Here is a 10,733-nt window from a genome sequence, read left to right on the forward strand (position 1 = left end):
CCACCAAAATTTGTTGGATGTCGAGGAGGGTCGGGTGATTAAGAAGAAGTTCTTTGCTCGAACTTACTACGATGTCTTTTATTGCTCCTGTTCTTTACAACTTTCTTTACACGGCTACGTCTCACTGCGGTAAACTCTTCGGCTTGCGGAACCACACAGTGAGCTAGCAGTCCCAACTCAGTCTCTTCTCTGCTTCATCCACGCGATCGATTTATAGTAATCGATCGCGCTGATTCAGCAGGCCCACCGGTCTTAGCAACGGCCGTGCTAGTTACCGGTGCCGGTGTCGACACACGCTGCGTTTGCACTTCACACAACGCGGCGATGTGTCGCGCCCTGTGGCAACCAGCAGTTCTTCCTAGAACTGCTGCCTTCCTGCTATCTAACTAGGTCATTGAGCAATGACAGTGATGTCTCATCACATTGCTCAATGGCCTCACTTTCACTTACCTTTTAATACAAAAATTGGCGCACAACACACTCGTCGGATCTGCGCGAGTGGTACGATCGAGAGGTGATGGATGCAACAATAACCATTCTGGAGGAGTTCCAGGAACGCGACAGCGGCTGGGCGTTGACGCAGATACTGAACCTCACAGTGATTGTGAACAGTCACAATCCGATGCGCGCGGGATGTCAGATTAAAATGTCGCGCGAGGTTCAGCTCAAACACGCGGTAGTGAACGTACAGTCGTGGGACATTGCGTGTTTCGCGTGGGCAGTGGTCGCCGCGTTGTATCCTAGTAACAAACACTTTAATTGACCGTCGCAATATCCCGCGTACGCGAGTGTGTTGAACCTTGATGGAATAGAGTTTCTGATGACATTGCGCCAAATCGCCCGTTTCGAACGCAACAACAACGTGTCCGTAAACGTGTTTACGGCGGCGGAACAGGGACGCGGATACGTGTCGCTGCATCTCACGTCGAACAAGAAGGAGAAGCATGTGAATCTGTTGTATGTTCCCGATCAACATGATGGACACGTGGAACACTTTGCGTGGATCAAACATTTATCGCGTTTAGTCAGCTCGCAATTGAGCAAAATGAAGACAGCAAAGTACATATGCGATCGGTAAGTACAAATGAGTGGTGTAACAGTACCAATAATGTTAAATAAAAAGTAAATTTCAAAATTGTGAGATGATGAACTCATTAATCAATGTTGCGTATATTGTTCGTTTATTGCAACACGTACATAGATGTCTACACTACTTCTCCACGAGCGACAAGCTAGCGGTACATACCACGGATTGTGAACAAATGAACAACAGCGCAATTGTTCTTCCCGCTGAGGGAAAGAACTGTTTGACATTTGAGAATTACAACAACAAGGAACGGGTTCTAATGGTGGTGTACGTCGACTTGGAGTGCGTACTCGAGAAACAGGACAAAGAGGAGAACACATCGAGCGCGCACAAGTACCAAAAACACAGCGTGTTCAGCATCGGTTATTACGCGAGCTGCGAGCACATTGACATCGGATACAGATCTCACAGAGGCGAGAACTGTGTGCAGTGGTTCGTAAACGAACTGCTCGATCTCGCGAAACGTGCGAAGACCTTGTTCGCAACAAATGTACCCATGGCGAATCTCACTCCGGTGAAGTTCGAGCGGTTTACGAACGCTGAGTGTTGCCACGTTTGCGAACAACCGTTCGAGCGAGACGACATGAGAGTGCGCGATCACTGTCATCTGACGGGACGTTTCAAAGGACCCACGCACTCCGCGTGCAATCTGAATTACAAACAAGTCTACGTTGTTCCCGTTGTGTTCCACACCCTATCGGGATACGACGCGCATTTTATTATCAAGGATGTGGCCACCGCTTTCGAGGGCGAGATCAACGTGCTGCTCGTGACAAAAGAGACCTACATATCGTTCACGAAACATGTGAGCAGTACTCGATATGAAGACAATCAGAAGTGCGTGCAACTGCGGTTCATCGATTCGTACAAATTTCTGAGCACAAACTTAGAAAAGCTCGCGTCCTATCTCGACAAAAGCAAACTGCGAGTGACTCCAACGGAATTCAGCGATCTCTCCACCAAGGACTTCAAACTGCTCACGCGAAAAGGTGTGTTTCCATACGAATATGTGGACAGCGGTGACAAATTGTTGGAAACCAGTCTGCCACCGCGCGAGGCGTTTTACAGTTCGCTTACCGGCGAGACTGTGAAGGAGAGCGAGTACGCGCACGCGACGAAAGTCTGGCAACAATTTAACATCGACAATTTGGGATCTTACAGCGACCTGTATCTGAAGACAGACGTACTTTTGCTGGCCGATGTATTCGAAAACTTTCGTCGCAAGTGCCTCGCGAGTTACGGACTGGATCCCGCGCACTACTACACGCTGCCGGGATATACATGGGACGCCATGTTAAAGTACACTCGTGTGACGTTCGAGCTGTTGACNGACATCGACATGGTGATGTTCGTGGAACGCGGCATACGCGGCGGTCTGAGTCAATGTTCGAACAGATACGCCCGCGCCAACAACAGGTACGCGCAATCGTACGATTCATCCGAACCGTCGTCGTATCTGATGTACTACGATGTTAACAATCTCTACGGATGGGCTATGTGTCAACCGCTTCCATATGGTAACTTTGCGTGGGTGGAGAACGCGTACGAGTTCGATGTGACAATGGCCGCCGAGGACAGCGACGATGGCTACATACTCGAGGTCGATCTAACGTATCCGAAAGAACTGCACGACGCGCACAGAGATCTACCCTTTTGTCCAACGCGTGAGGAGCCGCGTGGTAAACATGGAAAGAATTACATCAAACTGCTCGCCACATTGTTCAACAANAAGCGATACGTGATTCATTACGTCAACCTGCAGCAGTGTCTGCGACACGGGCTTCGCCTGACGCGAATACATCGAGTACTGCGGTTCTCGCAATCGCCATGGCTGCGCGGATACATCGAACTGAATATCCGATTCCGCGCGAACGCCACCAACGAGTTTGCAAAAAATCTTTACAAACTCATAAACAACGCGGTGTTCGGCAAGACAATGGAGAACGTGCGCAAGTACACCGACGTACGACTCGTTACAAAATGGGAAGGACGATGCGGTGCGGAGGCGCTCATTGTTAAACAAAATTTCCACAGCCGCAGCGTGATTGGTGAAGATTTAGTGGCCATAGAACTGCGTCGTCTGGAAGTTTTATTCAACAAACCGTTGTACGTCGGTATGTGCATACTCGACATATCGAAGACCTGTCTATACGAATTCCATTACGGCTACATGGCGCCGTTGTACGGTTACGATTGCAAGATCCTCTACACCGATACCGACAGTTTGATATACCACATAAAGTGCGAGGACGCGTACGAGGATGTGAAGCGCGATATCGCTTGCTTTGATACGAGCGATTATCCAGCGGATAATCCATACAACATGCTTCGCGCAAACAAGAAGGTACCGAGACTTATGAAAGATGAGAACAACGGTGCTGTTATGACGGAGTTTGTGGGTTTGCGCGCGAAGATGTACGCGACTCGAGTGGGCGACAGCAAGTGCACGAAGAAGGTGAAAGGTGTGAAGAGAAGCGTCGTTGCGAGAACGATTACCTTCGACGATTACGTGCAATGTTTGCGGAACGCAACCAAACTGACGAGACAGCAGTCGTGCATACGATCNCAGTTGCATGAGGTGTTTACCATGTCGGAACGGAAGCTCGCTCTGAGCCCGCACGACGACAAGCGGTACATCATCCATGGATCGACCGACACCTTACCGTGGGGTCACTACAAGATCCCTAACTTAGATTAGATTATATTGTTGATGTAATAATAATAATACATTAAATGAAGTATATGTAATTGTTTGTTTATTGTATTAAAAAACATATGTACTACTTTATAATATATTTAAGAATAAAAAGAAAATATACATAACGGAATAATATTAGTAAACCACATTGTTCTTATTTATCCAGGAATTGTGTGAATTGTTGAGTCCCAACCACTTGACCAACACCTCGTTGCCTCGACGACGCAGAATCTTTTCTACGAGATACACATCCGGATGTTTAACCGCGTGCAACTCGTGCTCATAAAATCCGCCGGCTATTGGTTCACCGCAATACTCCTCGAGCAGGTAGGTCGCTGGTAAAGTTTGTTGCACCTTTTTAACGCGAAAACTGGGACACCTCGGTGGTCCAGTTTGAAGTGTAACCCTTTGCAAAGACAGTATTGTACTTGCTCACGCGCACAGGATTGCCTACTCTGAATCGCGCCGATCCTGCGATTTTGACGTTGCTGTACACCTTGCGCAAGAGTCTCTTGCTTGAAGCCGGCATTACGTCGATTGGTCGTGCGCCGATGGTGCGATGCTTGCGCGCGTTGTACTCTGAGCTCTCCTTGTCTATCACAACGAAACCATACTTACGCCGCCAGCACGCGCGACACAGTTCCGAGAAGTCGTTGTACGACATGTAGGTGTTGACATCCCCTCCGAGGGTGTGCCACCTTGTCGTGGTGGAGGGGTTTGAGTGCCGTGTTGATCCGTGGAGCTATGCCGGCGGGAACTTCGGTTCCTAGCAGGGTCACCCTTGCCGGACAGGTCCTCGGGGAGCGGCCAGACCAAGAGCGCACCCGGGCAGGCCGGGCTCGTTAGCCCTGTGTGGGCAGCCGGCCTAGGAGAAGGAAAACTCCGAAATTAAACCACACTTCTAAAAATAAATATGATGTACAGTTCAGAAGAGGAGTTTGACGTACCGGGCCAGAGTGATCGGACACTCAGGGCCCGGCGTCGGGGTGTTGCCGTCCCAGGCATCCCCATGTCGTTATCTCGAGATGGGCTACCCTCCACCTGCACCGCAGGGGTGGGGGGAGAACCTGCGACTGCGAAGAAACGTCCCGACGTGCTCGCGCTGGGAGCGCGCCGTATGTTCGGGGCGTCGGTCTCCCTCACGAAGGGTAGCGCCGTTGGCGCCCCTCCTGGGGGAGAGAGTACGAAGAAGCCGGCGAGGGAGCGTTCTTGCTCTCCACCACACGTCGGCTTGTCCGGGTCCCCACCTCCATCTGGGGGCTCGGACATGGAAGTGGAGGAGAGCGCCTCCACGCCGGCCCCCAGTACCAGCGGGGATATGGGAAGACCGCCGACCGTTGCCGAGTTTCTCGGAATTGTCGCGGCCGAGAAACGTGCCTCGGACGCGAGGCGTGCGGAGGCGGTCATGGAACTGGAGGATGAGTCGTGGCGCGACACCACTGGGCTACCGTCCTCCAGGCTCTTGCGCCCGGTTGCCTCCGCGGCTGAAATGGTGCAGAAGACGCACTCAGCCGCGGAGGCCGTGATGAAAGTGGCCACCACGTCGAAGAACCTTCACGGTCGTTATGTGAAGATTCTAAAAGACGTGGCGGCCACTATTAAGGGACTGGGCGAGGGCATTGTTGCTCTCGCCTATGTGCCTGGTGGGGCAATACAGCCGGAGTTGCCCGGGCCTGGCGCGCTCGTGGATGAGCGCGTCAGGACCCTGGAGCAGAAGCTCCGGATAAGTAAAGAGTCGGGAAGTATTATGTCTTCCCGACTCAAGAAGATGAAGGAGATTCTCGACGAGGCCTTCGAGAAGGGATTCTCCATCGGAGGCCCGTCGAGAAAGGAGACGGCGCACTGCGGGACGCAGGTCGAAGGGCCTGCGCTCCCTTCAAAAGGGACCGCGGCGACGATTATGCCGCCAAAGGATGGACTCCCGGGGGGTCCAGACAGTGGGGGAGGCAGATGAGCCCCTCAGGGAAGATCCCCCTCTGGACCTCCCGGAGGACAGATGTGTCCGCCTTTTGGCGGACAAGATAGGGGACTCTATGGAGGGCGAATCATCTCTCTAATTAGGAGAGAACTTGCCCCTCCGTCCTCAAGCGCGCCTGCAACCGTTCCCGCCCCGACCACCTGGGCGACGGTTGTTGGACGCAAGGCGCGAAGGAGGGGGAAAGAGCCTCCCCCTCCTCCTGAGAAGAAACCGCGCCCTCCTGCTGCTCCTGCTGGCGCGAGTCAGCACACCGGGGCGGCGGAGAGGGCAAAACTCGGCAGGCTCCCGACTGGGGCTGCCGTCCTCCTTACCGTGGGGGAGGGCGGTAGTTATGCCGAGGTGATGCGGAAAGCGGCGGCCGCCATAAACTTGAAAGAGGTCGGAATTTCCGGCCTCCAGATAAAAAGGGCGGCCAATGGCGGCATGCTCTTCCAGGTACCCGGGCCTGGAGGAGCCGAGAAGGCCGACGCCCTTGTCGAGAGAGCGTCGGAAACGTTCGAGGGCGTTGAGGGGGTAAGGTTCACCCGTCCCACAAAGTACGCGGAAATTTGCGTGCGGGACGTGGTGCCCCTCCTCTCCGCGGAAGACATAGCCGCCGCATTAGCGGCGGCAGATGAATGCCAGCCCAGTGAAGTTCGAACTGGGCTGGTTCGCTCCTCTCCCGTCGGGTACGGGACCTTGTGGCCCCGTATGCCCTTGAGGGCAGCCCGGCGGGTAGTAGGGGCAAAACGAGTAGAGGTGGGGTGGTTCAGCCTCCCCGTCGAGGCTCTGGCGGCACGGCGTATGCAGTGCTACCGGTGCCTCGAGTACGGGCACGTAGCACGCGGGTGCTCCGGTGTAGATCGGAGCACAGCGTGCTACAGATGCGGGGAGGCTGGCCANCTTGCCATTAGTTGTAGGGCTGCCCCCAAATGCACGTTGTGTGCGAGCCGGGAGCAGCCAGCAAATCACCGAATGGGCGGCGCGAAATGCGCCCCCAAGCCGGTCAAAAATGTAGCCACCGGGCGGGGCGCCGGAGCTCCGGCGCCTCCGCTACCACACGGTGGCAAGGAAGGTGGGGAGGGGACGAAGCCTGTCCCCTTCTCAACAAAGAGGGGGAAACGTCGGGCCCGCAGTGCCGGGTCCGGCGGAGAATCCTCCGGTTGGGAGGAAGATGGGGAGGGAGTCTATCTCCTCTCCCCGGAGGAGGACATGTCCCGATTGTGGTCGGAGGAGGGCAAGGGCGGGGAGGATACTTTTCCTTCCCCGTCCTCCTCCTTTGTGGGCACAAGGCCCGACGCGGAGAAAGGGGAAGAGGCCGCTGTGGCCTCTACCTTAAAAGGTCCCCCTGGTCTTTGGAAAGATCCGGAGACCGGGAAAAAGGGGAGTGAGAGCGGCGGGGTGCCCTCTTCTTTCTCCAGAAAGAGTTTGGCCGGGGCCAAATACCGCAAGGTTGCGGGGCCCCGGTCATCTAAAGTTGTGGCGCGAAAAGCGTCAAATTCGAGGGCGGGCTCCAATAAGAAGTCCTCCCTCAAGCGGCAGCGACAGAGGGGAGGCGATTCGACCTCCCCTCCAAAAGGGAAAAGTAAGCCGGGACCTAAGTCCTCCAAGCCGAGCATCTAGCTCGGCTTGGAGGCAGTTCCCGTGCTCGGGATGGAGAGGTCACGGCTCGGGCGTGACCTCTGGACCCAGCCCCTGTTAAGGGGCTGCTTGGTCGCGGGTACGGGACGTAAAAATTACATTGACCCCTCTTGATTTCGGTCACGGGGGGCGGGGACTTGGTGTGGCAAGTTGGGGAACTTGTCACACCATTGCACAAGTCCCCAGGGAGGGGCGGTTTGAGGAGGGTTATGGCCCCCTCCTCATACCGCAATTTAGAGGTGATGTATTGGACTGGGGGGGCCTGGAGATGTAATAGCCTTCCGGCTGCCACAGGCTCCCCCATCGAGTCCGGCGGAGGCCATGAAGGGGTTTTAGTGGGTGCGAGGCCCACACTCCCCGCCCAAATCCCCACAGGGCGGGGGTGCATAACGCATTTCCCTTCGTATAAAAAAAAAAAAAAGGTGTTGACATGATCGTTTTAAACGTGTCGAAGATTCGTGCCGTCCTGTCGGAACAGTAACAACAGATTCGCGTTGTCGCGAATCAGATGTTTTGGTATCTTGGCGTACGTTTGACAGAGATAAAAGCAATCGACTTTAGAGTGACAACCCATCGCAAAATACTCCCTTATCGCATCCTGTTTGTCGCAGACAACGAACACGAACACGGAATTGGGCAAAGCCTCGTTTGTCGGCACAACGTCGCAGTTGTTCGCGAACGTGAAGTAACCTATTTCATCCATTGATCCCAACAATTGCTCCAGATAGCGATATTTTGGTTGATGCAGAGACTTCGAATACACGTAAACGTTCTCGAATCGCACACCGTGCGGACTCTCCAACAAACGTATCAGAACGTTCGTCTTGCCGCAGTTGGACGGTCCGCAAACGATCGCGCGTATCGCGTTNGGCAGAAGAGGACCGTGCCTCTTTTTGCTTTGCGCGTTTTTCTCCCCCTCGTTCGATCTTCGCGTTTGTTCTTCGACATTCGACACCCGTATCACAAACGGTTGTTTAACGAAACGCATGTCGCCATCCGTTTCGCGCTTGCGCAGCGCGTCGGCGCAATTCCAAAATCGTTTGTTTAAAATAAATACAACAACAAAAAAACAGTTGTTGAATCGCCGATTGCTCAGTCGTTGCGACAAGCGTAGCGCAAGCAGATCGCGAGCGAACTGAACAAACGTCCAAAAGCGATTGGTCGTTGAAACCGCGTCGGATGCGTTTCGCGAACCGCGCAGGTCTGTTGAACAGCGCTATAAACGCTTTGCCGTTTGAATTGCATATACCGGGCTATCAATTTTGCGGACCCGGCACAAAGCTTGCCAAACGGTTGGCGCGGGGCGATCGCGGAATAAATCCGTTGGACGCCGCGTGTCGCGAGCACGACATCACCTACTTGCGCAATTCCGAACTCGCCGCGCGTCACGACGCCGACCGGTTGCTCGCTAAAAAAGCGCGCAAACGCATAACAGCCGCCAACTCTACTCTGGGAGAAAAAGTTGCCGCAACGGCTGTTTGGGCGGCCATGAAGGCCAAACCGAAGCTCGGCGCGGGCTCGAAGAGACACAAGACAGGTAAAAAGAAAAGACATGCGAAAAAGAAAAAAAGAATTCTACCGGTTGCGAAACGCGGCGGCTTGTTGNCTCTATTGCCTGTGCTGGGAGCCATCGGATCGTTGATCAGTGGTGCGGCTGGTGTAGCAAAAGCCGCTGGCGATCGAAAGGCCGCTGCGCGCCAATTGGAGGAACTGCAACGACACAATCGCGCGTTGGAAGGTCGCGGATTGTATCTTGCACCTTACAAGCGCAACGCATTCGGAAGAGGTTTTCGCGGTAAAAAAAACCACGCGGAAGCAAGCGATAGATGTCGCTTTACCATCCGGTGTTACCACAAATGTGCAACTCGACGCGCTTGCCCGACGGCTTCGCATACCGTTCTTCAAGGGTGTATTTATGCGCAACGCCTTTCCCGCGCGCGTACGCGCGAACGAGAGCGGCATCGTCAATCTCGACGACGCTATCGGACCGGGCACGCATTGGGTTGCCTACGCCAAGAAAGGACGCGGTGTACTTCGACGGCTTCGGCAACTTGCGTCCGCCGCGAGAACTCGAGCGTTATCTAGGAAGCAACGTGGCGATCGCGTACAATCGTCATCAGTATCAAACGTACGATCAGAACGTTTGCGGTCAGTTGTGTCTGCGATTTCTGAGGGATCTTGAGTGGTGAGCGATCGTTCTTGCGCGCTCTCAACAATGTCGATCACGCTCACATTAACCGGTAACAGCAGCGTTCTCGCGGTGAGTTACTATCCGCCTATCAATCTGAGCGACGGAGTCTACGAACTCGGTCTTACAAACTTCGAATCTTACAACACGATACCGAACGTCGATTCGACGAACAACAAGTTCTACTTCGACGATAACGACAAAACAATAACAATTCCCGTGGGTTTGTACGAATTGCGCGCCCTCGCTCGTTTTCTGAACACCGCTGTGCTTCGCAGACGTCGGGAACCAAAGGCAAGCGTTAACAAGAAAAACGATGACAACGATGACGACGACAACAACGATGACGGCTACGATATGTTCAATGACGACGACGGCAACGACGATGATAACGATGTGGGTGACAAGAGCGCGTTGACGCTTCGCGTCAACAAAAACACCATGCGAAGCGAGATTAAGTGCGCTTATCGAGTCAACTTTTCAAAANCCAACAACATCGGCTCGCTGCTCGGTTTCTCGTCGTCGCGCATTTTGCAACCCAACCGGTGGTACGCGTCAGACGAACCGGTGAACATTATGAATGTGAACGTGATTCGCGTGAAATGCAACATCACCGCGGGATCGTACAGCAACGAGAAACTCGTGCACACGATACACGAATTCGCTCCAAACGTACCACCGGGATATAAACTGTCGGAAACGCCGCGCCAAATCATTTATCTCCCGGTCTTTGTGAGGAACGTTACAGACATTACGGTGCGCATAGTGGATCAGAACGGTCGATTGATCGATTTTTGCGGCGAAACGATATCGGTGCGCTTGCACGTACGGAAGATACGCAAGTAAAAAAAACAACAACGTCGACGTCTGCGCAGCAAGGAGGGGATAAACAAAAGATTATGCTCGTCGTGACCGCGTCGAGAAAAAGAAACACAACGCAACAAAATTGTTCCACCGTTTTGAATCGTTCGACGTTGACTGCGCGAAACGCAACGTTTTTGCGTTCGTTGGATTACGCAGTAGACACCAGTAACAACAACAACATCAACGATAAACGACGTACTCAACGTCGGTGGTGAACCTGTCTTCGATGATCGTATCGTCAAGATCGAGACTCACACGTACAATCCATACGCCAATACATCGTTTAGTCACAGCAATG

General features: G+C 53.5%; 2 protein-coding genes across 2 annotated transcripts; one reads left to right on the forward strand and one right to left on the reverse strand.

The window, feature by feature from the left end:
* Window positions 1-517: 517 nt before the first annotated feature.
* LOC109861249 lies at window positions 518-3,785 on the forward strand. The gene is made up of 3 exons (XM_020440806.1): window positions 518-743; window positions 813-1,074; window positions 1,202-3,785. The coding sequence occupies exons 1-3, from the start codon at window positions 518-520 to the stop codon at window positions 3,783-3,785; spliced, it is 3,072 nt and encodes a 1,023-aa protein (XP_020296395.1).
* A 135-nt stretch (window positions 3,786-3,920) lies between these two features.
* Window positions 3,921-4,449, reverse strand: LOC109861250. The gene is made up of 2 exons (XM_020440807.1): window positions 4,222-4,449; window positions 3,921-4,139 (listed from the first exon to the last, which is right to left on the reverse strand). Exons 1-2 carry the CDS (start codon window positions 4,447-4,449, stop codon window positions 3,921-3,923), a joined length of 447 nt encoding a protein of 148 aa, XP_020296396.1.
* Window positions 4,450-10,733: the final 6,284 nt, after the last annotated feature.

This window comes from Pseudomyrmex gracilis, unplaced genomic scaffold (genome assembly GCF_002006095.1).
Source record: "Pseudomyrmex gracilis isolate BER0280 unplaced genomic scaffold, ASM200609v1 scaffold_659, whole genome shotgun sequence".
In the NCBI taxonomy this organism is placed as follows: domain Eukaryota; kingdom Metazoa; phylum Arthropoda; class Insecta; order Hymenoptera; family Formicidae; genus Pseudomyrmex; species Pseudomyrmex gracilis.

Excerpts from the sequence above, each read along its gene's own strand:
- LOC109861250 (XM_020440807.1), bottom strand. The coding sequence starts at position 4,449 with ATGTCGTACAACGACTTCTCGGAACTGTGTCGCGCGTGCTGGCGGCGT. Across the intron at positions 4,140-4,221 it reads GAGTAGGCAATCCTGTGCGC|GTGCAACAAACTTTACCAGC; the intron begins GTGAGCAAGTAC and ends CGCGTTAAAAAG.